General features: G+C 37.9%; 1 protein-coding gene across 15 annotated transcripts in view; it reads right to left on the bottom strand.

Moving 5' to 3' along the window:
* Window positions 1–27,266, bottom strand: part of Herc1 (HECT and RLD domain containing E3 ubiquitin protein ligase family member 1) — a 168,981-nt gene extending 141,715 nt beyond the window's left edge. For all 15 annotated transcript variants that reach the window (XM_087562124.1, XM_087562106.1, NM_001420916.1 and 12 more), the window contains exons 1-2: window positions 27,137–27,266; window positions 3,083–4,038 (exon numbers count right to left, since the gene is read on the bottom strand). Coding sequence is in view for 14 of the 15 variants with exons in the window: in XM_087562106.1 (XP_087418232.1) it covers window positions 3,083–4,012 (930 nt within the window). In the remaining variant the exon portion in view is untranslated. The remainder of the gene's footprint in view (window positions 1–3,082; window positions 4,039–27,136) is intronic.
* Between the last annotated feature and the right edge of the window lie 620 nt (window positions 27,267–27,886).

Genomic DNA, 27,886 nt, shown 5'->3' with positions numbered 1-27,886 from the left:
TTCCTCACTCCAAATAGTGAGGAGCAGTGAATCAAAGAAGCTGAAAAGGCAGGGGGGTAGAATATTATTAAATAAAGAATAAAACACATTATATACAAAGTTTCATATACTATAAGGATCTCTTGAGCTTAAATATCAAGTCAATTTGTGACTATAAAAGCAAACTTATGCTAGAAGATGATAAAATGCTATAAGATAGATGGGGATGTAGAGTGCTTGCCCAGCACATTAGATCCTAGAGTAATCCTAAGCACAGGGTGTGGAGGAGGAAGGATAAGGCAATCAAAAGCAACAGTGTCATTAGATTATAAATCCTCTAGCTGCTTCTCTCTTCCCCATAACAAGCAAGCTCTCCTGAAGCCTCTTTCCAGGGCCTGGTAGTTCTATGCCTCCCATTTGCAGCTTTAAGCAAGATTAATCCCCTCTACACATACACACACACCTAAATATGCAAGAAAACATATGGTCCCACATAGTATCTGACTCCTTGGCTTACAGACTAAGCCAGACTAAATCATGTGGTGTGGAACTTCCCCCTTGCCTACTAGAAATTTACAAGTTAGAAATCCATGTTATGCAATCTCAAGGCATTCTCATATATATTCTCTCTCTCCTACTCTCATCAGCTTCTTTCCTGAGCCTGCTGTATCTGACATGCATTTCTGTGGAAATCATTCAAGGAAAGGGTACTCCTTTCCTTCTAAGGGAAAGGTGAAGAAGCCTCTTACTAATTTTGTTCTAGAAGGAAATAGCCATGGTAAACATATAGTCATGGTGTCTCTTTCCTCTCTTTGGTAACAAAAGCAATATAAAATGCATAGCTAATAGAAGGAATTGACTGACTTTTACAGGAATATTAGCTTGAGTAGATACACACAGCATTTCAAATTTGACAGGAGCAAAATCTGAAAGTATGAAAGAAGCAAAAAAAATGAGAAAAAAAAAGATGTTCAAGTAACATTACTTTTTAAATAAAATTCTAAAAAAGAAAATTAGCCAGGCAGTTGTGGTATACACCTTTAGTGCAAGCACTCAGAGTTTGGAGGATCTCTATGAGTTCAAGGCCAGCCTGGTCTACAGAGCTAGTTCCAGGATAACTGGGACTACATGGAGAAAAACACACATAGAAAGAAAGAAAAGAAAGGAAAGAAAGGAAGGAAGGAGAGAACGTTAATGATAAAGTGACCAAATATTTATAGTTCAGTTAACAAATACAAAACATATACCAGATAAAAAGTTAAATGCTTCTGCTCTGAAAGTGAATGTTTAAATGAAATATTTTTATTAATCAAAAGTGTTGCATTTTACTTGGTGATAGAGGGAGAGTTTAAAATATGTAAATGTAACAAGTGGCATTTCGGTGATTTTAAAATACATTTGTGGGTTGGGAATTTAGCTCAGTGGTAGAGCGCTTGCCTAGCAAGCTCAAGGCCCTGGGTTCAGTCCTCAGCTCCGAAAAAAAAAATTATTAGGTTATATTGAGCAATAAAAGGTACATGAACTCACTCTCCCCCCTTCTCCCACAGACACACACACACACAGACACACACACACACACACACACACCTGGAAATACATGATGGTGGCACATACCTTTAATCTCAGAGGCAGAGGCAAGTGGATCTCTGTGAATTCAAGGCCAGCCTGGCCAATACAGGGAGTTCCAAGATAGCCAGGAATACACAGTGAGACCATTTAAAACACACACACACACACACACACACACACACACACACAGCAAAAACAAACAACAAAAACCTGATCAATTTAACTTAACTGAACTTAAACCTAAGTCAGTATAAGTATTTGAGCCTTAATATTTTAAAATTCAAATTTTTATTCTGGGATTTCAAAGTTATTACAGTTCAGTCTTGCAAATTCTTAAAATTTATCATATATGTTTATCCTTTAATATAATATTCAAGGTTATGATGGTGAAAAGATTCACTTCAACCAACAACAAACTCTTTACAGACTTCTGCTTAACTCACTACTTCTGTTTATTCAAGTCTCTGTTCAAATGCCACAACTCAGAGTTCCAACCTGACCACATTAACTAAAACAACATTCCTTTAAACTCTCAAACTATCATTCTCTCCTTACCTCTTAAAAAGTCTCACCTGAAATTATGATTTTTTATGACTTATTTCTATGTGTACAGGTATTTTGCCTACATGTTTATTGGTGCACCATGTGCATGTTGTAACCACAGAGACCAAAAGAGGGTGTCAGATCTCATAGAACTAAACTTACATATGGTTGTAAGCCACCATGTGAATTCTAGGACCTAAACCTGGGTCTTCTCCAAGAGCAACAAGCTCTTAACTGCTGAGCCATTTCTTTAGTCCCCTAAATTTATGAATTTCTTTCCTGGTCATACTAGCGAGATGTGAACTTTGTAAGAGCAAAAACTGTATCTCTAGAGATGCATCCTCAGGTCCTAAAATAATACCTGAAACACAGTACATAATTTTTAAAAACTAGAAAAAAGCCTGCTATGCTGATGCACACCTGTAATTGCAGCACTTGGGAGGTGGAAGCAGAAGGATCAGAAATGCAAGGCCAGTCACAGCTACATAGCAAGTTTTAGGTCAGACTGCAAAAAAATGGGAAGGATGAAATTGGAGATACTTTTAAAAAAAAAAATGCCGGGGCTGGGGATTTAGCTCAGTGGTAGAGTGCTTACCTAGGAAGCACAAGGCCCTGGGTTCGGTCCCCAGCTCCGAAAAAAAGAACCAAAAAAAAAAAAAAAAAAAAAAAAGCCATACTCACTAGCGAAGGCCTCTCATTTTACACATGAATTTACAAAAAGGTTAGGTTAATTCTCCAAATCCACTAAAATAAATTAACACTTAACCTAAAAACTCAGCTTCTTATCTAGGGGCTTTCACTGTAATGACTGTCCTATCCTTATAGAGATCAGTATGTGTAAGTTTCTCCCCATAGAGCACAAAAAATATTTAACCAATTTAACATACCAGAAGAACTCCCAAATCTCTTACAGGAGCCACAACATTATTAAAAGCAGGGTTGACTAGCTAGCACTTTTTCAAAGTTGACGCTTGGGGTACATGGTACATACCAAAGAACGCCTCATCTGCATTAATATAGCCATAAAGCAGTCAAAGCTGATCATTCCTTCCTGGCTTGATAGTAGTTTGTTTTTCTCCATAGTATATACAACTGCTGAAGCCCCCAAAGCCATTTCTATCCATTCAAGAAGATATCTCAAAGAGCCTCTCTGAGCTGCTAAGCCAAGCAGCAACTCAGAAGCTAATCGACGACCTAAAGTGTCTGCCCCAGAATTGGGAATAGTTACTCCTTTAAGAAATGTTGTGACTTGTGATAAGCAGTCCAAGCCCATAGGAGGAATCTTGCTTTCGTTTGCTAAAGACAATGGAGGCAAAGAGCTCACGACTTCAATTGCAGTATGAATAACGTCGTTGCAGAGACTGAGACCAGGTCCCGAAACAGGCATCATCCAACTCTGTCTCAGAAGTGCAAATAATAAACTTAGACCAGTTCGGACACCCATCTCTATAAGTGCATCAGTGCTTGATCGGGGACGTTCACTGACAGAATGGACATCTGCTGAACCAGAGCTGCTCTCTGGAGAATGCTGCTGCTGCTTCACTTTGCCTTTGTCATGGTACTTATTAGAAAGTGCATAAAAGACACGCTGGAGTACAAGCAGTCGTTTTCGTAGTGCCCCCGCAAACGGAGAATCTGAACATACCATCTTTGCTAGTGCTAGCTGGCTGCTAAGAAGGGCATCCAAATAATGGTCCTGTTCATCACTTGAAAGAGACTCACGTTCAAAGTCAGGCAACTGTGGTCCTTTGAGGCATAAAACCTGTTGAGGCAAAGGTACTACTTCCTTATTGCTGACCAGTTTAGAATACAAAACAGTAACTCCCTCTCTTGTAGCAATAGATTCGCTGTCCTCTGTGATCCAGGAGCTATTCAGGTGTTCGAGCCATTTCAGTTTCACTGGTGGAACCATAGTCGCCATGTTGATTTACTCTTCAGCCATTAGTTCTACAGAGAAAGAAGAGGAGACAGTGAAAAAACTAAAACAGATGACTCCTAAAATGTTTCTGAACTTCCATCTAATACTACATTCAGTGATTTCAAAACTAGTAAAATGTAAATGAAGCCTAAGGTTTAGCTCATGGTATATGCCATGGTTATATTTCAGGTTTGATAAAAGTATCATGGTAATATAAGACAGAAATGGGTAAAGAGTCTATGGAACTAAAACTTGCAAAATTTTAAAAAGTTAGTTTAGAAAATGGTATTCGTTCTTTCATTTTAAAAACAGAACTGAAGGATATGTTCAATGGCAGAGTAGTTACCTACTGTAATATGAAGTCTGGAAGGAAAAAGCCTGTACAAACAAAATTTGACATTTGTTAAATGATGATTAAAAGAAAAGAAATGTAAGAAGTTTTCTAATGTTCTATATCTCTCATCATCCTTACATTTGTTTCAAGAAAATGAAAAGTACTTTCAAAAATTAAGTGCAAACTGTTGGGTGTAGTAGAAAATCCTTTAATCTCAGGCAGAAATAGGTGGATCTACTGTGACTTTGGGCACAGTCTGGTCTACATAGCAAGTTCAGACCAGTCAAGGCTACAAGTGGGACCCTGTCTCAAAAGAAAAAAGAAAAAAAGAAGTAAGCAGATTTTAATATATCTCCAAGTTCAGAAACCAGTACTATTTCATTGTCTCATATCATTCCCTGGGAAAAAAATGAATTCTAAATGCTGTCTATATGAGGAAGGATCAAGTGATAGAGCTTACCAAAATATAAATGCCCACACTCCACCGAAGCACTTCTTTGAAAGTGTGCCAGTTCCTGCCTCTGATTCCTCTCCCTACAACTCTTTCTTTAAGGTGACGATCCATCTTTACTGCTTAGTATAGCTTATATATTAAATTCCTAGACCACAGAGTTTCCTCATCTCCAACTCATTCTCCAACTCAGTACAAATACAATCTGGAGTTTATATGTTCAAAGCCTCAATTGGCTGATCTGAAGTTCAACAACTAACTTCTTACAATCAGAAATCAAAGATCCCCCACTTGTCTTCCTCCCTCCCTTCCTCATTTACTCTATTCATATCTGAAAGTTTTTAATAATGGTCCTTTCAAAAAGACCTTAAGAAAACTGCTTCTAATATCTTTTTTTATTAGATATATTTCTTTACTTACATTTCAAATGTTATTCTCTTCCCTGTTTCCTGTCCATAAGCCCCTCCATCCCTTCACCTCCCTCTCCCCCATACAGGTGTTTCCCCCCTCAATCCCCCTTAACTCTCCCCTCCCCACATTCTCCTGCACACTGGGGGTCCAACCTTGGCAGGACCAAGGGCTTCCCCTTCCACTGGTGCCCCAACAAGGCTATTCTCTGCTACATATGCAGTTGGAGCCCTGGGTCAGTCCATGTATAGTCTTTGGGTAGTTGTTCAGTCCCTGGAAGCTCTGGTTGGTTGGCATTGTTGTTCTTATGGGATGGCAAGCTCCTTCAGCAATTTCAATCCATCCTCTAATTCCTGTTCTCAGTTCAGTGGTTTGCTGCTAGCATTGACATGCTAGTATTGGACATGCTCTGAATGTGTCTCTCAGGAGAGATCTATATCCAGTCCCTTTCAGCATGCACTTTTTAGCTTCATCAATCTTATCTAGTTTTGGTGGCTGTATATATATGGGCCACATGTGGGGCAGGCTCTGAACGGCAGTTCCTTCAGTCGCTGCTCTAAACATTGCTTCCATATCTCCTCCTATAGATATTTTTTCCCCTTTTAAGAAGGAGTAGGAGCATCTACATTTTGGTCATCCTTCTTCTTGAGCTTCCTGTGGTCTGTGGATTGCATCTTGGGTAATTCAAGCTTTTGGGCTACTATCCACTTATCAAGGAGTGCATACCAAGTGTGTTTTTCTGTGACTGGGTCACCTCACTCAGGATGATATTTTCTAGTTCATTCCATTTGCCTATGAATAAAATCCTTTCTATTCTTTCTTCAATTTTTACTTCAAAAATTGTATAGGGCCTTTCAGAATTAGTGCATTCTTATTTTCTTTTTTTTTTTTTCCTTTCTTTCTTTTTTTCAGAGCTGGGGACAGATCCCAGGGCCTTGCGCTTGCTAGGCAAGTGCTCTACCACTGAGCTAAATCCCCAACCCCCGCATTCTTACTTTCTAACAAAATGCCTCAACATATACTTTAAACTATAGTTATGAAGGATTTTTAAATCACCTAATAGGTAACATAGACCTCAACATCAAAACCCTGTTTCACTCAATTTTAACTCCCTAGCATGCAACCTAAATCATCACCACAAGGTTTGCTAAATTACTAATTAATTGCAATTACTTTCCTTAATTAAATCATTCGGGTAACCAAAGGGGTACATGATAGGGTTATTACAGTCAGTTTCTCTAAACCTTAACTAACCATTTAGTGGTTAGGTACTATTTCTTATTTCATTAAAAAGTATAAATAAAACATTTTGCCACCAGACTTTGGGAGGGAAGTCCAATTCCAAATTTAAGGAAGGGGTCACAAATAGCTGAGCATAGTGACATGGAGCTGTAATCTCAGAAGCAGGAGAACCATATGTTTGAGGCTACCTTGGACTATATACAACCTTCCAGACCAGTCTAAACTAGATAGGGAGAACTTGTCTCAAAAAAAGTTATCTGATCCAAGTAGAGATGGTATACACTTATAGTCCTGGCACTCGGGAGGCAGAGGCAGGTGGATCTCTGCGAGTTTGAGAGTAGTCCGGTCTACAGAATGAGTTCCTACACAGAAAAATCTTGTCCCATTAAAAGAAGATGAGACGAGATGAGAAGAGGGTATCTGAATGAACTGGCTGGTAAAATCTATGTGACATGGAATAACAATTTTTAAAAACTTAGAATCTGGACTCTCTCAAGAACTCAAGAAGCCTGCACCCATGTCTTGCCTGTATGCTAGCCTTTCTTTGGCATCTTTCTCTCCCTTAGTGCCTGTGTTTCTTAACAAATTCTAAGTTTGTTTCATGAAGAATAAAATAGAAGTTTTTAACAATTTACTACAGAAAACAAATTCTATGGTGAAAGCGGCCAAGAACTGATCTCTCCCCTGGCTCTCTCTTCCATGGCTACACCTGAGATACTTTGATCCCTTTCTATTTCATTTGCATATGCTGTTCCTTCTACTTGCCTTCACCCAGTCAACATCTAGTGCAAGATCTCAGTTTAAATAGCTCAACACCGAGAACTTAGTACTCTGGACTCAGTAAGTCAACTTAATCATAAATTAATTATCGTTTCCTCAGGGAAATCTATCCTTAACTGTACCCATATGAGAGTATGTCCATCTTTTAAAATACACAGCAACCACTACTTTAAATCCCTAACACCTTTCACAGTTTGTAATTATACACTATTTCTGTAGTTATCTGTTTAATGTGTATTTTTAACAAAGTGAAAAGCATACTGTTTAGTTTTTGTCCCTGGTTCCTGATTGTTTCTAAGACTCTAGCAATATCTTAAGTGATGGGGGAATTTTTTTGATATTCACAAGCAAGCTCCATTCTAATATATCTGAATGTATGCTCAGGTGAATGGTCGGTGAGTTCCATTCTGAAGGAAATGGGTATCAAAGTAACCAAACAAGTGAGTAAAGGATTAGAGCTTCCATGCCTACCTCCAGACTTTCAGAGAGTAAAAGGAGGGCTGCTACTGAGTAGACCTTTATCAAAGCTATTCACTTCTCCAAGCTCAGGAAGAGAGCCCATTTCCAAAGTTCTGCAGTTTTATTTCCAACATGTGCTGCAGTGCAGTTGACTGCACTCACAACCCCAGGCACCTGCTGATTTGTTTGGGTACTTTTACTCAAATAAATTGTTAAACAAAACTGTAGAAGAGGAGACAGACTCGGACTGAGCACCTGCATAAAGTTTTACAGACCAAACCATATGAGAGTACCCATCAATAAGTTATCATTAAGCCATTATCTCATCTACCAAAAGAGCAGGGAGACAGTCACATCCCAAAAGAGCCGGTCTTAGGCATATGACAAAAACCTTTTGCTTTATCCTACACAAGCAAAGCAGATTTAAAGGACCAGTCTAATCTGTTCCTTATTTCTGCTTACTTCAGCCCTTTCCTGTCTATAAAGCTCATCTTCTCTGCTCAGTTCACTGGATCACTTATTCGAGTTACAGAATGAGGACCAGATTTAGAATTCAAAAAAAAAAAAAAAATCTGTAACTCGATTTCTTCTCATTTTGTCTTTTGATAAAAGTCATCAATGTTTAATTGCACAAAATCAGCACTTAATGTTTGTGATTACCAGTATTTAAAAGGAAATACCCACAAAGGGAAAAGACTCACTGCATTTGCTACAAATTGTTTTTGCTACATCAGTAAGAACTAGTCAACAAAGCAAAAAGCCAATGTGCTTATTCAGCACATAAAAACTGTAGACGACTATAGACAAAAGGGACAAACTAATTCTATTCTAGAACCACTAATTCGAAATACTGATGAAACGGCTAACTCGTGGCAAACTGCTGTTATTTTGTTTTTAAATCTATAATGATGATTTATCCACTAAAAGTTCATTTGTCTTTGTCTTTCTTCCTGATACAATGCACAAATCCAAAATTATCAAATCCAACTAGTGGTTAAAAATAGTAACACTATCAATATTTTCCTGAAACCACCAAAAAAAAAAAAAAAAAAAAAAAAAGACTAAAAGACTCGTGCAAAGGGCTCCTACAAGGAAGTCATTAAAATAGTTCCTCCAAGTGAATTTGCCAAATTCTAAAGCTTTTACGCACTCTCCACATGAACAGAGCAATGACAGCTGTTAACATCTATTGAACACTTTCTACAAGGCAGGAACTATTACTGGATGGTAAAGATAGCTCTATGGAGCAGGTGCTCAGATTACCCCCACTCACCAGCAAAGGAAACAGAAGCACAGAGAGGTTAAACAGTTTGCCAAGGGCACAGTGCATTCTTACTACAGCTGAATAAGAATTCAAAGACAGGAGCCGGATGTAGATCGCTCCTGAGAGACACAGCCAGAATACAGCAAATACAGAGGCGAATGCCAGCAGCAAACCACTGAACTGAGAATAGGTCCCCCGTTGAAGGAATCAGAGAAAGAACTGGAAGAGCTTGAAGGGGCTCGAGACCCCAAAAGTACAACAATGTCAAGCAATCAGAGCTTCCAGGGACTAAGCCACTACCTAAAGACTATACATGGACTGACCCTGGACTCTGACCCCATAGGTAGCAATGAATATCCTAGTAAGAGCACCAGTGGAAGGGGAAGCCCTGGGTCCTGCTAAGACTGAACCCCCAGTGAACTAGACTATGGGGGGAGGGCGGCAATGGGGGGAGGATTGGGAGGGGAACACCCATAAGGAAGGGGAGGGGGGAGGGGGATGTTTGCCCGGAAACCGGGAAAGGGAATAACACTTGAAATGTATATAAGAAATACTCAAGTTAATAAAAAAAAAAAAAAGAATTCAAAGACAGCAGCTTGACACATGACCTTTCAAGGAGTAAGTCACACTGCTTCTGAACATCAATCATATCAGAGGTAATTTAACAGGTTCTATATCACTCTAAATTTTTTAATTAAAAACCTCAAAATGTTTCAAAGAATCAAATGTCAATTCAGCTCATTCTAAAAGGTCTATTGTTATGATTTAAAATATGTTCTTCCTAATAACAAACTCAAGATTATTAAGAGATTTCAGGGCTAAAAGAGAGGTGGGGCAGTATCAAATCAGACCATAACCAAAGACTTTTTCCAGTCCTATTCTGAATTTTGCAGGAGAGACATGCAAAGACTTGGGAGGCCAAGACAAGAAGATCCTTGAGCTCAGGAGTATAAGGCCAAGGGCTTGGATAACAGCAAGATCACATTTCCCAAAAAATGAAGATGACAAAGTAAAAGAGAAGAGAAGGAAGAGAAAGAGGGGTAGAAAAAGGAAGAAAGAGAAGAGAATAGAAATGAGGGGTCAGAACAAAGTTGGGAGGGGGAGATAGCTCAGTCAGTACAGTGCTTGAGTGCTTGCTACACACACATAAGGACCTGAGTTCAGAGGCCCAACACCCAAGTAAAAATAGGAACCCATGTCGTACCTCTGTAACGTCAGTACTGGGAAGACAGAGAAAGGAAGCCCCATAGAGGCTTGCTGTCTAGCCAATCTAGTCAATCAGTAAGCTTCAGTCAGTCCAAAAAGAAAGTAGAAAGCCACCAAGGAAGACCTCTGACTTTTTTTTTTTTTTTTTTTTTTTTGGTTCTTTTTTTTCGGAGCTGGGGACCGAACCCAGGGCCTTGCGCTTCCTAGGTAAGCGCTCTACCACTGAGCTAAATCCCCAGCCCCGACCTCTGACTTCTACACAAGCATAGACACACACACATACATATAGAGGTGTATAAATTTACCCCCCAACGCACATGTGCACACACACACACACACACACACACACACACACACACACTAAACAAAACTAAAAAAATCAAATTTATTGAATTAGAGATTATAAAGCTAATATAAACAAGGCTTGTGATACTGGCATCAAGTTAAATCAACAGAACTTAACTGAGAATACATAAGGAGACCCAAGTAACTATATAGCCAACTGTTTTTTAACTAACATACTAAGGCAGTTTCCTTTCTTTTTTAACAAAAGGTGCTTGAACAACTGATTTATACATATAGAGGTAAAATGAAGTTTATCTTAACTTCACGCCATACACAAAGTCAACTCAAATTTGTTTAATGAACCAAAATGTTAGAGCTAAACCTAAAAATCTGTAAAAGAAAAATAAAGGCTAGACATAGTGATTGTATACTTCAATCCCAGCACTTAAGAGTTTAGTCAAGAAGATGCCAGATGTGAGACTAGTTTCGGCTTGGGCCATGTAATAAGAAAGGGAAAAAAAAAAAAAAAAGACAAACTTAGCAGAGTTGGTTAAGATAAGAAAAATCATAACTTGGGACAATCCAAACTTAAAACTTTCCAATGTAATTATTAAAACAATATATAGGTTGCAAAGATGGCTCGGCAGTTAAGAGCATTCACTACTCTTGCAAAAGACCTAGGTTCTGTTCATCACACCCACATAGAGGCTTACAACTATAACCCCAGTTCTAAGAAATCCAATACCCTCTTCTGTCCACCACAGGCACCAAGCAAGCATGTACTACACAGACATACGCATATGCAAAACACTCATATACATAAACTAAAATAAAACTATCTTTTTAAGACAAAGGAAAACAAACAAAAAAAAAGAAAATTAAGAGTCAGGTCAGCAGGAGAGCTAGGCAGGTAAAACCAAAGCATTTGCTGGGCAAGTCTGACAAACCAAGTTCCAATTCCCAAATCACATGGTGAAAGGAAAGAACCAACTTTTTAAAATTGTCCTCTGACTTCTACACACATCAAGTGGCATGCACACACCCACATTCACACATGCATACACACACACAGACAGACAGACAGACAGACACACAGACACACAGACACACACACACACACGGAAACACACACACAATATCAATAAATTTTTGAAATCAGAAAATTGTCAAGCCAAACTGAAAAAAAAAACTATTTGCAAACCATGTATCCAATAAAGGATTTATAACAAGAATATATTTTGCCAGGTGTGGTGGCACACATCTTTAATCCCAGCACTCAAATGGTGAGTTCCATCCAGGACAGCCTGATCTACAAAGCAAGTTCCATGCCTGCCTAAACTATTACACAGAGATACCCTGTCTCAAAATATGTGAAAAAAAAAAAAAAAAAGAATCGAGAAGACAGACAGGATGGCACACAGCTATAGTCATAAGTACTCAGGAGGCTAGGGAAAGAGGATCATTGAATTCAAGAGTTGAAGATTAATGTGGGCAACATAGTAAGACCCCCCATCTCAAAAACAAATACAGCAAATACAGAGGCGGATGCCAGCAGCAAACCACTGAACTGAGAACGGGACCCCCGTTGAAGGAATCAGAGAAAGGACTGGAAGAGCTTGAAGGGGCTCGAGACCCCATATGAACAACAATGCCAACCAACCAGAGCTTCCAGGGACTAAGCCACTACCCAAAGACTATACATGGACTGACCCTGGACTCTGACCTCATAGGTAGCAATGAGCATCAGTGGAAGGGGAAGCCCTTGGTCCTGCTAAGACTGAACCCCCAGTGAACGTGACTGTTGGGGGGAGGGCTGTAATGGGGGGAGAATGGGGAGGGGAACATCCATATAGAAAGGGAGGGGAGGGGTTAGGGGGATGTTGGCCCAGAAACCGGGAAAGGGAATAACATTCGAAATGTAAATAAGAAATACTCAAGTTAATAAAAAAAAAAAATATTCTGCATGCTCACTAAAACATGAAAACATTTATTTTTCATCCTATATTTATTTTATCTTATGTAAATATATATTTATTTTATATATTTTATTTATACTATTTACTTTATTATATGCTTATTTTATATATAAATATATACAAATATATTTATAATAAACATAATAATGCATATTTTATATAATTTTACTTACATAAATATAAAAGTATATATTTTCATATATATAATTATACATTTATGTTTCAAATACTAATTAAAATATACATTTATATATTCAGCAAAAAAAAGAAATGGAAGATGGAAAAACTATTTGACAATTAAGTATAAAGTTCATTAAAAACATACACTGTACTTTCATGATTCACAAAAATCTATTCCTTAGGTATTTACTATATATTTACACATGACCTCACAGCAGCATCATTCATGACAGCTAAAATCTGGAAGCTCGAAAGTCCATCTGTAGAAGAATGTGCATTGAAGAGAAGGCATAGTAGCTAAGAAAATGCACTGCTCTTCCTTTAGCTCTAAGTTCAATTCCCAGCACCCACATCAGGTAATCACAACTGCCTGTACCTTCAACTCCAAGAAATCTGATCTTTAACCTCTGAAAACACTAGTGAGCACATACCCACATGTATGCACATAATTATAAATTATAAGAATAAATCTTTTAAAAATAAATAAAACCTTTTAAAGAGATGGATGTAAGTTACAGTCTATATACAATAGCATACTACTCGGTAACTGTTTAAAAAGTAAACTTATAAAAACAACCTGAATGAATCTAACAGCATTATGTTGAATAAAATAAGCAAGGCATCAAAGACTAACTTTAGGAAGCAGTGTTAGAAACATCACAAAGTTGAGGCCAACCTGAGCTACATAACAAAATCTGTCTCATAAAAGAAAAACACAGCATAACTAACTTCCCATATGTATGTATGTATGTATTATGTATGTATGTATGTATTTATGTATGTATATATTATGTATGTATGTATTTATGTATTAAATTCTAGACAATATAAAACCAATGTGATAAAAAAGTAGACCACTGCTTACCAATGTGATAAAAAAGTAGACCACTGCTTACCACTGCCTAGGAAACAGATAAAGAACAGTTAACAGCAAATGGTACAAGGAAACTTTTGAGGGATGAAATGGGCAGAGTGTGACAGTTAAATCATTTTAAATATTTGTCAAATCTTGTCAAATAGTTAAAATAATAAATTTTCCTGTACCTTAAGTTTGCCTCAAAAGTAACCAAAAATAAAGGAACCAATTGCCTCATTGTCCATTTGAGGCTGCTAGTTCCAAAATTCCTTCCCTGATCAGCATCTCTGCAGAACAGCAGTCTTATATTTCAAAATGTCACTGTTTCTTATCCCCATTTCACTATATCTAAAATTAGTCCCAGCATCTCTTCCAGCTTCTCCACCTCCCTATACTCTCTTATAAAAACAGACCCTTTGGTCATATCACCCTTATGGTAACCCAGGGTCAAAACCACAGAGCCTTTAACTTCTCTTTTTTTATATAGCATGGCAACCTCTCAGATAATCCCACTGGCCCAGCCCTACAATACCTTTCATAACCTGCTCTGGAAAGTGCCTGAAGTGTCCTAATATATTCTATCCTACTTCTGCCAAATTAATCTGAAGTTCTTTTGTTTGTTTGTTTGTATTTCCAGACAGCGTTTCTATGTAGCTGTGACTGTCCTTGCACTCCCTTTGTAGACCAAGCTGGCCTCAGACAACTCAGAGGCTGCCTGCCTCTGTCTCCCAAGTGCTGGGATTAAAGGCATGTACCACCATCCCAGCTCTAAAGCTCATTTCTAACATTTAACTCTATCACTGCCCAGATATTAAAGACAAAGCGAAAGCAGCTCTGTTTCCTACTAAGCCATTATTGTGGAGTTAAGTCTATTCAGAAGCAGGCTGGTTCATTCCTACAAGTCCAGTGCAATTAACTGTACCCCTAATCTATTATTTTATTTATTTAATTTTGAACGTCTGAATGTTTTCTCTGCATGGTACCATGTGCCTTCCTGGTGCCTGGAAGCCAGAACAGAATGTCAGATCCCCTGGAATTAAGAGTTAGGGGGATTCTAAGATATCATGTGGGTTCTGGGAACCAAACCCAGGTCTCTACAAGACCAAGTGTTTTTAACTACTAAGCCCTTTGCCTTAACCTTTAACAAACCAAATGCTCCATTCTTGTGCCTTTGCGCACATTACTCTGTATGATTAAGGGTCCCCCTCACTTACCTATCAAAATTCATACTTCAAAGGCCTATTGAGAAAGATCTCTCTTCAAAAGCCTCTGCACTGTAATTACCCCATGTTCACTGATAGAGACTGGTTCAGATCTTCCTTCTCATGTTATTTTCGTTCAGACAGATGAGATTTATCCTATTCTACCTGTCTTTTTGCTCTTATGTGCTTGTTTTTATTACTCTGGCCCTCTTTATTCCACAACTAGACATGATTTTCAAGACTGGTACTCTCCTAATTTTTTTTGTCCTGCCAGCCACTGGCATCCAATTCCCTAAGGAACTCTGTAGAGGATGTGAAATAATTCTGGTCTCATAATTAATCTAAAATGAAATAATAAAACTAGCCACATTGAGACTATTAAAAATAAATCAGGTAATAGACTGCCTTCATCCTTTGTGTTGTAAGTTAGAATAGTGTACCAGATGTTGTGTTGCATTTTTCTATGAAGATGCAAAATATTTTAAAGCAAGTCTTTCCCTCAAGCATTTTCGTTATAACACTCCCCTATCTTTTACTGTTGTGGTTATTTTGGTTTTTGTTTTTCAAGAGGTTTCTCTTGTGTAGCTTTGGCTGTCCTAGAGTCCACTCTGTAGAACAGGCAGGTCTCAAACTCAGAGATCGCCTACCTCTAGCTCTAAAGTGGTAGAATTTAAAGGGAAGAGCCACCATCATCCAGCAATCTCCTACCTTTTTAACTTCTTGTTACATTAGAACAAAGAAGGGCACTGGTAAGGTGGGAGAATGAGATGAAAATGAAATTACAACCTTTATTTCTCAAGTCCTTCCCACCTCACTGAACTTTTTCCTCTAAAGCCACCAGTCTTAACCAATACACTGGCATCCATTTGTCCAGTTCTGGTTCCAAGGTCTTCATGCTTTCTCAAGTTTACAGGTTTGATAGGTTCTCAACAGTGCTGTCTTAGGAATGTCACAATCCTGTTCCTTTTCTTTAGCCAAAATATCAACGACTTATCCTTTTGTTTCCTGCCAGGACTGCAACTGATGAAGTTTCATACCAAAATCGCTCACTATACAACCTTCCACAGTCTACCAAATATTAACCATGCCATGTACTTGTGCCATCTCTGCTCTAGTTAGGCAGTCATTCCCGTCAATCATTATTATCACTCAGTTGAGATGCATTCGCTGCCGCCGCTTGGCCTATTGAAGTATCTAACCCTTTGACCTAACTCCTATACTTCCTTCAGGTCTAATAAATTCAGAGCCCACCACCCACCCACCCACCCATGTATCTTTTACATAGAACCATGAAAATTAACATTAAGTGTTGCTTTCTATGTTCCCTACTTGTTAGACATATAGCTAATAAAGAGAGTAACAAAAGCTATTTTAAGTTCCCTGTGTATTCTTTCATATAACATGTGAAATTTAGGAAACAAGTGGCCCTCTTGGTGAAGTAGGCAGCCAGCAGTTTCATAATCTGAGATATAGTATTTTTTTATACTTTAACAATAAATCATATATTTATTTTTAACTGTCTTTTGCTATACATAATAACCTCATCACTTATTAAAGACAAAAGCAACTTTACACAGTAAAAAGGTGGCTATTCTTGTTTTTAAATAATGAATTAAATCTTGGCTGAATATTTGATACAGCAGGAAATAAAGCATGCTCAATATTTCTCAGATTCGATCAGTGTGGAGTTTTTTCCAACATTTTTTTAAAACTCTGTATTTATATCAGTATCTGTGTAGGTGTCTGAGTGCACATATATGCAACATATGTGAACCTGATGTCCATGGAGGTCAGAAGAGGGCATGAGATTCCCTTGAACTGCTGTTACACAGACAGCTGTAAGCTGTCATATGGATGCTGGCAACTGAACTCAAGTTCTCTCAAAGAGCAGCAGTAAGTGCTAGTAACTGTTTAGAATTGCTTCTAATTTAACCATGGCAAAGAAGCAAGCAGAAGTAGAAAGCACTAAATTAAATATGATTCAAACCAAAGAGAGAAAATAAATTTAATTCTTGTTGACAAAAGGTCAAAGCAAAAATATAGTGACAGGGTTGGGGATTTGGCTCAGTGGTAGAGCGCTTGCCTAGGAAGCAAAAGGCCCTGGGTTCGGTCCCCAGCTCCGAAAAAAAAAAAAAGAACCAAAAACAAAAAATATAGTGACAACGTTTTAGGACTAAGTTATGGCATACATCTATTTTTAATCCTACTGTTTTGGGACAGCAGGGTGGCTCAGTGGTTTAAGGAACTGGCTACCAACCCTGATGATCTGAGTTCAATTCCCAAGATCCATGATATGGCAGAAAGAGAACTGACTCCTACAAATTGTCCTCTGACCTCATACACACCTTGGTACAAGGACATATATCACACATATATGCATAATAAAGATAATTTAAATTTTTCAAATAAATAATAAAATATTTCTATTTTTAACAATTTTTTAGTGTAATGATTCCAAACAATGGCTGCAATCAGAAATGTAAATTTTCTAGACTATCAACACACGTTGAGGTTTTTGTTGGGCTATTTTGTTTTGCCTTGCCTTGTGAAAGACATCATTTTATTAATTTTTAGTTGAATGAACAGATTCTGGAAGCCAGCCACATTTGCTGGGCTATAGAATAACTGTCAGTACACTTTTAATGAAAGAATCTAAATTACGCATGTCAAGTTAAACAATCTGTTACTCTAACAGGTGCAATTAATCCAAAATGCAAACAAACTGTCAACACGTGCAGTTCACCTTAATTTGAAGTTGAGCTTTGGCCAGAACCCACAGGCTAGACTACAACAAAAGTAGATTGCCTAAAACTGTGACTCTGGACCCCATGAATTCGCATAATTGAATAAGCAGGTTTCTGGCTTCCAACATTTATTTCAAAATCAAACACATAATGGATCCAAGGTGTCTACGGCAGTACTCACTCATGCTGTATCACATGACCTCACTGCAGCCTTGGTTGTGAACACACAATGTGTGTGCTTTACAATGTGCACAGTCATGACACACAACATCAACCAAAGCTGCCTGAAATGCCTGCTCAGATTCCAGACTGTTACAATTGCAATGCTATTTATTGAACATATAAAGTTTTCTGCTCTGTAAAAACATAATAGTTTAATTACAGGGGGAAAAAAGGATTTTATGAGTCCCCTAAATGTAGCATATAAGTATAAAAGTAGTGGGATTATATTATACTAGAATTATTTCATTTTAAAAATTGTTTAAGTTTCTGACTTGAGTTTCACAAATAATGAATTAATTTTAGTTTGAGATTAGGATAGAATTTCGCACAATTTCTGAAAGAGCCTTAAAAATATTTCTGCCATTTTGAACATGTTAATGTGAAGATAAATGTTGAAGATATTCTATACCTTCAATACTATTCAGCCAAGTTTTATATCTACCTTATAGCACACAAACTTATTTTCGTTTTTAATAGTATACCAAAGAACTGTTTTATAACATTTATGACCTTTTTTATCAGTAAATGATCTGTATGTTTTATATAGCCATATATCTGGGATCATGTAAAAATTTCTCAGGAGGGCTAGTAAGATGACTTAATAGGTAAAGGCCTGACCACTTTTATTTTTATTTACTTACTGAAACAACATTCACAGAAAAGACAATATAGATTTGCAAACAATATTGCAATAATTGTTACTTTCTAGTAGTATGGGCTTCTGGAATTTATCAGCAGCAGGTTTATAAGTAAGCACTCTAGTACATTTAGCTCCTAAGCAGGATTAATTTTATCTTGTGTACCAAAAAACAAAAAACAAAAACAAAAAAACAAAACAAACAAACAAAAAAAAACCAAGTTCTGCCTAATCACTCTGAAATAAGGAACCAAAAGATGGCAAAGAAAAGGGAGATGGTGATTAGAACGTAGCAAAAAATAAATAAATAACTTTGAAAGAAGAGAAAGACATCTTAAATAATAGTTTAAGAATGCAAAATACTCAGTTAAAATTTTGGAAAACAAAGTAACAACTTGTTGGTAACCAAATACTTTAAAGCTAAGTGATTCTGTGCAATTCCCAGCTCACTTTATTTCTCTATTTTGCATACCTTCTTACTATCTCAGAACAATCTTAATGTAGCCAAAACAATTGAAATTGTTTTCAAAATGATCAAGGGAAACAGAGTACACCAACATTTATGACATGTCACTACTGCTGTACCTTACATCTGACCACTCAGAAGCTACTAGACTGTCTTTTCCAAACTTCCAAACAGGCAGGAAAGTAAGGTATCAGAGAGGGGAAAAGGAAAGGAAAAAAGAATGCAGTAAAGAAAGCAAATTTGGACAGATGGCTTACTCCTATAACCAAGCATTCAGGAGCCTGAGACAGATTTTTTTGGCTTGCCCAAGTTACAGTGAAACTGTCTCAAAAAGATGAACCAAGGAGATACCTCAACCAGTGCAAGTGCTTGTAACACATACTTGACAACATGAAGTTACATGTGTAACCATGTAAAAAGCCCAATGCCATAGCACACATCTCTAAGACCAGAACTACTAAGAGAGATGGAGACAGGAGAATTGCCAGAAAGTTCCCAGACCACTTAGCCTGAGGTATACTGTGCCACTGTAGAATTAAGAGACAATGCCTCAAAGGAAAGCAAATGGCAAGAAACAACTCCTGAAAGTTGTCATCTAGCCTATGTACACATACACACAACACACCCGGGCGCATACACACACACACACACACACACACACACACACACACACACTTTAAGGTAACTATGTGAGATAGGTGTTTTAAAATTGTTTATCTAATATCATTTCACTTAAAGAATACAGTATACCTTAAATTTATACAATAAACCTGAAATGAGAGAGTGAGAATGAGAACTGAGGATGTAGTTCCAAGGTATTTACATAGCCTGCACAAGGCCTTGGATTCAATCCATGTACAGCAAATTGATTAATTAACTGATTAAGAGACCACAAATTGGTAACCATGTTCAATCACCAGAAATCAAGTGTTACCTGAGGTCTGTATCAGCATCAAAGACATTTTAAGACTGCACACACCTCTACTGGTTCTATTCACAATCAAGCACCTAGCAGGTTTTCCTTGGAAACATTAATTATTCATACAGCCACTAAAATGTAATCTCCTTAAATGCAGGAATATATCAGCTTGTTTGTCAGTACTGGGGATCACATCCAGTACCTAGCATATGCTAGACAAGGATTGAATTATATCCTTGACCCTGAGTTTTAATTAGTGTGTTCCTAGAACCTGTGGAGGTGATATACCATATACTTCTAATAATAAAAAATAGATATACACATGGTCACTTACAGAAACATCGTTTATAACTGCAAAATACAAAAAACAATCTAAATGCCATACACAGATGTAGCTATATCTATGCAACTGTTTTTTAAAAAAAAATGAAGAAAAAAATGAAGGCAGAAGTAGGCAGATTTCTGTGATTTAAGGCCAGGCTGATCAACACAGTGAGTTCCAGGCCACCACAGCCTAAAAAGTAAGACCCTGTTTAAAAAAAAAATTGAAGATGCATGCACGTGTAAATACATACACATACACATACACACACACAGACACACACACACACACACACACAGGGGGGGGGGGGCACATGCGCACCAAGAGGTAATAGGAAAGCAGGTAGAAGTTCCTCAAAACAGTAAACATAAGATGGCAAACTCCAGTACCAACACCAAAAAGAAAAAAAAGTTTTACCTGGAATAATCGTATGACCCAGGAATTGCCTTCTAGGCGTAAACTTTAGATAGAAAAAAAAAAAAAACCCACACACACACACACACATATATGCCCATACAAACAAACACATACATGGTACATGGATGTTCATAGTAACATTATTCTCAGTAGCTAAGAGGTTAAAAAAAAAAAACAATGTCCGTCAATGGATACATAGATGAATAAAATATGTTATATAGATATCAGGCAGGCAGGCAAGGATAAAAAATCTGGAGTACTCATACATGCTGCAGCATAAATGAACTCTGAACAAATTACATTAGCCTAAAGAAATCAGGAACAAAAGACCACATATTATACAATTCCATCTACACAAAATACTTAGAATAGAATAAGCAAACCCACATAGAAAGTAGAACACAGACAAGGGAAATGACTGCTAATGATCACAAGGTTTCTTTGGAGAGTAATGTTCTAGAATTAGACAGAGGTGAGAAGTGGTACAACATTGTGAATATACTTTTAAATTTAAATATACATATATATCATATCATATATATATATATATCATATCATATCATATATATATATATATATATATATATATATATATATATATATATATATCAGCAAAGTTCTGTAATCCTGAACTTAGAAGGAGCCAAAAGAACCTCAAGTTTGAGGTAGAGGGGAAAATAAAGAAAGCAAACCATCAAACCTGGCTTGTACACTTTAAAGGGAGAGTTTTGATAGGTCAAGGTGGCACATGCCTGTAGTCCCAACTACTCAGGAGGATAGAGGTAGTTGAGTCACTTGAGGCCAGGAATCTGATAAGCAACATATTAAGATTCTGTCTCAAAAATTAAGTAAAGAAATAAAAGGTGAGTTTTATGTTATGTGGTTTGTGTGTCAATTAAAAATTTATATGAGAAAAAATAATAGAAAATGTAGGGGCTGGTGAGATGGCTCACCAGGTAAAGGTGCTTATCACTAAGCCTGATGACACAAATCATGTAAGCAAAAAACCAACTCCAAGTTGTCCTCTGACCTCCATATTTGTTCCAATGGATGCAAACACGGGTTTAATGTTTTTAAATGCATATACTCTGTTCATTTTGGTGAAATAATTGAGGAAGAGATAAATCTGAAACTAAATTTAAACTCCTGATTCCTTAACAAACATAGGAGAGAGGTAGCAACAGAGGAAAGCAACAGCAGGATAGACGGACACTTCTGAATCATCATTTTAAATAGTAAAGACGAAAGCAGGGGCATTGAGTAACTGTACAGTTTCACAAACCAAAACTAACAATAATGCCACACACAATGATATAAGTTTATAGTCCCAACACTTAGGTTGAAGCAGGAGAATACCAAGTTTGAGCCCAGTGTGAGATACTTGGGAGATCTTACCTGAAGCCACCATCATCATCATCTATAACAATAATCAGTTAACATCAACCCGGACTGAGAGCAATCAAAAGAGAAAACAAAGAAGCAACAAAGGAACTGAACTACCCTGCACAAAAGTAACACAGTCACACTAAAGAGAACAGAGAATAAAACAGCTAACCTAAATAGCTAAAGATAAAGATTAAAAAGTGCACACATATAATCTTGTGAATACTTTTCATAACTTAGCAAGTAACTATCTAATAGATACTCCAAAGGTTAACAAATATATGTTACCATACTGAGATCCAGGCTTCTGTCAAAGAAAGAAAATACAAATAAGGAATGACAGAAGGTCAGAATCCCCTTGTAGTGTTGGAGGAAAAGGTAGTGATATAAACTCATGGTCATTAACACATAGAGGAATAAATACAGTTGTCCTTCAGTACCTTCAGGGGATAGGTTCCAGAGTCCCCACCCCTAGCAGGTAACAAAATCTATTGTTCTCTGGGGCCCTTATAGTCCAATTCTTAAACTGTGGGCAGTGATCATATCATGTAACTAAATTCAAGGGTGGCCAAAAATTTAGCTACAGCAAAAGGTTTCCGAACACAAGAACGAATCCAAGGTGTCTCTGGCACACTCATCCATGCTGCACCTGTGATAAAGCTAAAGTGTGTATGCTTTGTACTGTGCATGCCATGGCACTGTGCAATGCCAAGAAGCAATGCTGGAAATACCATGGCTCAGACTGAGACTACTGTAAATTATGGATTGCAGTATTTTTACCATACAAACAAAGTGTTGTGCTTTTATAGAAATACAATAGTTTAATTACAAAAAAAAGCTTCTAATATTTTTATTATCAATCCTCATCACACAAGCATCAAAATTAATATATCTCTGAATTATTTTATGTTCGAACATTTGATTTTTAAAGTTGGCTTGACTTTCACATAAAAATCATTAAATATCTTTGATTCGGAATTAGGACAAACTTTCCCACAATTTCTGAAATATACTCCTGCTATTTTGTACTATGAATTTATGAGAAGCAGCAATCTCAATGCCAGTGATTAGAAAACCATACAAAACCAAAATATCAATCAACTCTAAAAATGCTGCAAGATGCTCTATGTCCTGTAGGAGCAAACATTCAGTCGAGATTTAATTTCTTTTATAAAAGAAATAAACAGACCCATTTTCAGTATTCAAATTTGTTTTCATATTTAGTAAATCCATATACACATAAAAACAGCTATTTTAAAATAAGTTTATCAGTAATTATCTCATTTGTATACTTATTTTATATAACTACTTATTCAGGGTCACATTAAAAACTTTGCAAAAGGAAATCATGAGTAGAAAAGCATTAAAAAAAATCCTGCATTGTATTTGCTTATAACCTACCCATAACATAACAGCTTATGTCTAATATTTAATATACCATAAACAATTATTCTATTGGAGTAGGTGGGATGGTCAGTAGCTAAGGATGCTTGTCATCAAGACTTTCAATCTGAGTTGGGTCCTCAAGATCAATCCACATGGTGGAAGAAGAGAATCAACTCCTACAAGTTGTCCTTTAATCACCACACACACACACACACACACACACACACACACCACACCACACCACACCATACACACACACACACACACACACACACACACACACACACACACACAGTGGCCAAAGCTGAAACAATGTGAACAGCATAATATCATCATATCAGACAACAGTCTGTAGAATCAACTGAATACCCACACTACCATAGTGATATAAATAACTGAATTAACAAATGTCCTTTGAGAGATGAAGTCCAATTCCTATAAGAATAAAGGAATTACAACCGTGCATGCTAACATACAAACAAGGGGAGAAAGTTTGAGGGAAAAATCTATAGTTTTTAAGAACCTCCTACAAGATATATATTAATATATCAAAGAGAATACAAAAGGAAAAAATAGCACCCTTACCCAGAACAAATGATCAAGGTTAAAATATCATTAGTATTCAATGATATAATAGTATACATAATGACCCCAAAAATTCTACCTGAGAACCGTTATAGATGATAAATACCTTCAGTAACATGGCTGGAAATAAAACTAAAAGAAAATTCAGTAGTCCTCCTTTATATAAACAATAAACAGGCTAAGATATAAGTTAGGGAAATATGCTTCACAGTAGCCAAAATTATATAAAATATCTTGGTGCAACTCTAACCAAGCAAATAAAAGACCTGTATGAGAAGAAATTCTAGTCTCTAGAGAAAAAAAAAAGAAGAAGAAGAAGAAATGTCTTGCTTCTGGATTGGTAGAGGTAATATAGTGAAAACAGCCATCCTATCAAAAGCAATCTACAGATTTTCCCATCAAAATTCCAACACAATTCTTTAGAGACCTTTTCATATGGAACAATTCTCAGTTTCATATGGAAAAACAAAACAAAGAAAAAATATATCATTAGTAACCAAACACATCAAAACCATGGGCCAATCTTATAATCAAAACATGCAAAATTTCAATCATGAGAAAAATATCAAATGAGCCAAAAACCAGAGTATTTCTACAAAAAATAAAAACAAACAAACAAACAATACTCAAAAAGTCATGAGAAACTTAGAAATTGGCCAGGAGTAATGACTCCCAGCTCTCTGACCCAGAGACAGATCTCTACGAGTTCAAGACAAGTCTGAACAACAAAGTAAGGCACCATCTCCAAAACTGGAACAGAACAAGCCAGTGTGGCATTTGAGTGCCTGTATTCTCAGGATTCTCAGGACTTAGAGAGAAGCGCAGGAGGATCGGGAGCTCATGACCAGTCTCAGCTACAGTCAGAATCAACCTAAGCTGCACAAACTCCTGTATCAAAAAGAAAAACATAAAACTAAACCTCACCATCATCTGATTCAGGCATCATATTTTTTTGCTGGTAGATCTCCTCTGGAATTTAATATTCCCATTCATTTATAAGAGCCAGTAGAAAAAAAAAATAAAATAATCAGAAGGGCATCTATTAAGTATCTATTTTGTGCTCCTTTAGTTTAAAAAAAATAGTTTTAGTGACTTTGCTGACTTTACAATCTCCTTTTTAGATGACTCAGCCAATATTTTCTGTTCAAAATCTTGATAATATTTAGAAGGTATCCCTAACAACCTGTTTTGTGGGTACATTAAGGCAAAGTTTTATATACGATAAAGAATAATTCTGTTCAATTACTTGTTTCTTTTATGGTTGTTTACCTACAAAATTTTCAAGGGCTGTTCACTGTTTTTTGAGACAGTATCTCCCACATAGTCAAGACTGCCCTGAAAATCTTGATCATTCTGCCTCTACCTAAAACTCAAATTTTGTTTCACAAGTATGCTAACACAATTTTCTACCTTATCCCAAATACAGTATCAACATTATCACTTACATTCTAAAAGTCCACTTTAAAATCAGCTGCCCACTGAAGCCAGGCATTTTGTTCCCACCACTAAGACTTTTCACTATTTATTACATGCATCTTCTACTAACCAGTCCGACTCAAAAATCAGCACATTCTCTTTAAATGTGCTGTCCATTTAAATAAAATGGTATATTCACATATATTTACATTGAGAAGACTAAGTGATACATTTGCATTTGCCTTCTCCCAGCACAACTGCACAGAGAAAATACATGACCAGCAAATCAATGGATCCGTGGCAAGACCAGAAATTTAAGAAGCAAAGTGATAAGAACATTAGGGGAAGCAAAATTCATAAAAGTTGCTGATTCCAAGAGGCCTTAAAAGGCCATCCATTTCAATGACTACTGATAATTTATCCTACTCTTCAAAGATGCCAAGTTTCCAACCTTCCTAGATATCTTCCGGGAAAAATATTATACTTAACTGTTTTTTGTCCTACCTTATGCTGTTTTTTCTCAAATAACATGACAAAATACTTTAGCTTATTTCTAAAATATGCAGGTGCAGAGGACAAATATGCATCACATAAGTGCATTTATGCACAATACAGACACGCAGTACTTTCACTTTTGCTTGTATAAACACACAGGTAGGTAAACATATAATCAAAGGTACATCGCCATCAATTTTTTTAAAACTTGAAGCTTATTTTTTCTCATCGTAATTAGCTTTGCTTTATATAAAAACACTGGCCCAATTTAGAGGTTCATCACAAACAGACCTATAAAAATATTCGGTTATTATGTTCAAAAAAAAACAATGTTAAAGTTTGATTTTTAAAGCTATTTGAGCAACAATTATTTTGGAAGAAGGAGCAATGAAATACAGTGATGGCGGGGAACAGCCAGTGATAATGAACATATAACCGGGTTTAAACAAGTGGGCCAAAGGAATGACTCAAATAAAACAAATCATTTTGGGAACATCCATAAGGAGGTACCATTCAAGCACAAGCCAAGTACTACTAAAAAACAAAGGGTCTGTTAGAAATATACCAAAATATTATCAGTGAAATGCTACCTCTGGAGACAGGTTATTAATTCGTTGGAATTTCATCACTCTTATTTTATTACCTATATACACCTTCAAAGTATTACACGCGTTTTTAAAACTAACGCAAATAGAGATTCTGTCCCTGTGCTCCACAGCTAACATACGCATTCATGCATGCATGCATGCATGCATTCATATATGCATACATACATGCATACATATATACATTCATGCATACATACATACATCGCATCTTTATATAACCTCCTGAGAGAGGTAAGTACTAAGCTCCTGTCCTCGTGTCTCCCGGGAACCTGCCACCCATCACGGTTCCCAGGGTTAGCTCCTGTCATCATCACCATCCACCTCTTACCCTGGAGACAACACAACTGTCGCCTCGTCTCCGCTCCAGGTAGCAAGGGCTTTAGAAATTGTTATTTTATCCGATGGGAGATTTAGAGGAAGGTTTACAGAAAGGATGAGCTGCCCCCACCCAAAAACACAGACAACGAGAAAAGACACATGGTCTTAACCTCCACACCTCCGAAGTCGGCCGGCGACTGGAAGCACCGGAGTCGCGACTCTCCCCAAGATAAAGAGCGCGGAGAGCCGCTCCCAGCCCCAGTCCCAGCTGAGGGAGCAGCGCTCGTTAGCGGATAAAGGGGAGAAGGTCACAGACGCGACCCCTGAGGAGCGGAGGGGCGCAGACTGCAAGCTTATTCAGGGGCGGGCCCCTCGGCCCTCAGACGGGTGGCACGGCTTCTAAAAGGCTTCCCAGGGACCAGGGGTTCCTCAGGCCTCCGCCTGCCATCCACTGGGAGCCGGCAGCCCCACTCGGCAGGCGGCCCCGGAACGGCCCCGAGCGGCTCGGTCGGGTCAGCCAAGCACACTCGGGAGGTGGAGATGGCGAAAGAGGAAGTGTTACCTACCGTGAGCAGATCGGGAGCTGGCGGCGGTGGGGTGCGGCTCCAGCACCCGGCACCCGGCTGGCCAGCGGCTGCGCTAGCCGCGTCCTTTATATTTTTGCTGCAGCGGCGGCGACTTGTCAAAGGGAAAGACGTAAGAGGCGGCGGCGGCAGCGGCAGGCGAGTCTCGCGGGACTTGTGGGGAACTCTCGCGAGATCAGGAGCGCTGGTCCTGCCTACTCCAGGCCTCGCGCAGGTGGGGGGAGGCAACCTGCGAGGAAAAGGGAGAGAAGATGACAGCTTAGGCACTAATGGGAAAGCGATGAGAACTTTGGGGGCTGGGAAACCTCCCCGTGAGGATTCTAGGGACACTCTACCGCCCCATCTATCTTACCTCTGAGTCCTCGCGGAGTCACGTGTGCCCTAGAGGACTAACAACTAGGGACATTTCACAAAGGGCGCTGAAGGATCCAGCAAGAATGGATGTACCCAGGATGAGCACGGGACAGTCCGCATGAGGATCCGAGGACCGAGGGCTGCCGAGGCCTCGGGGCTGCCGAAGACCGTGAGGAAAAGGTGGGGCCCGGCCACACCCCTTTATCTCGGCTGTGCGACGGTAGCTCTACTCCCTTTATCTCCCATTACCGTCTGCCCTTAACCTTCTGACTGGTTAAGTTTACACCCAAGCAAGTGTTTAACTTGACCAACTTCTGCCCTGTCTGAGGAACACCGAAGGATTGACCTTAAGTATAAATCATGACCCTGACCTATACA

The sequence above is a fragment of the Rattus norvegicus genome, chromosome 8 (assembly GCF_021556685.1).
Source record: "Rattus norvegicus strain SHRSP/BbbUtx chromosome 8, alternate assembly SHRSP_T2T, whole genome shotgun sequence".
Classification (NCBI taxonomy): Eukaryota; Metazoa; Chordata; class Mammalia; order Rodentia; family Muridae; genus Rattus; species Rattus norvegicus.
Note: the sequence above shows the minus strand (reverse complement) of the source record. Positions and strands in the feature narration are given on the sequence as shown.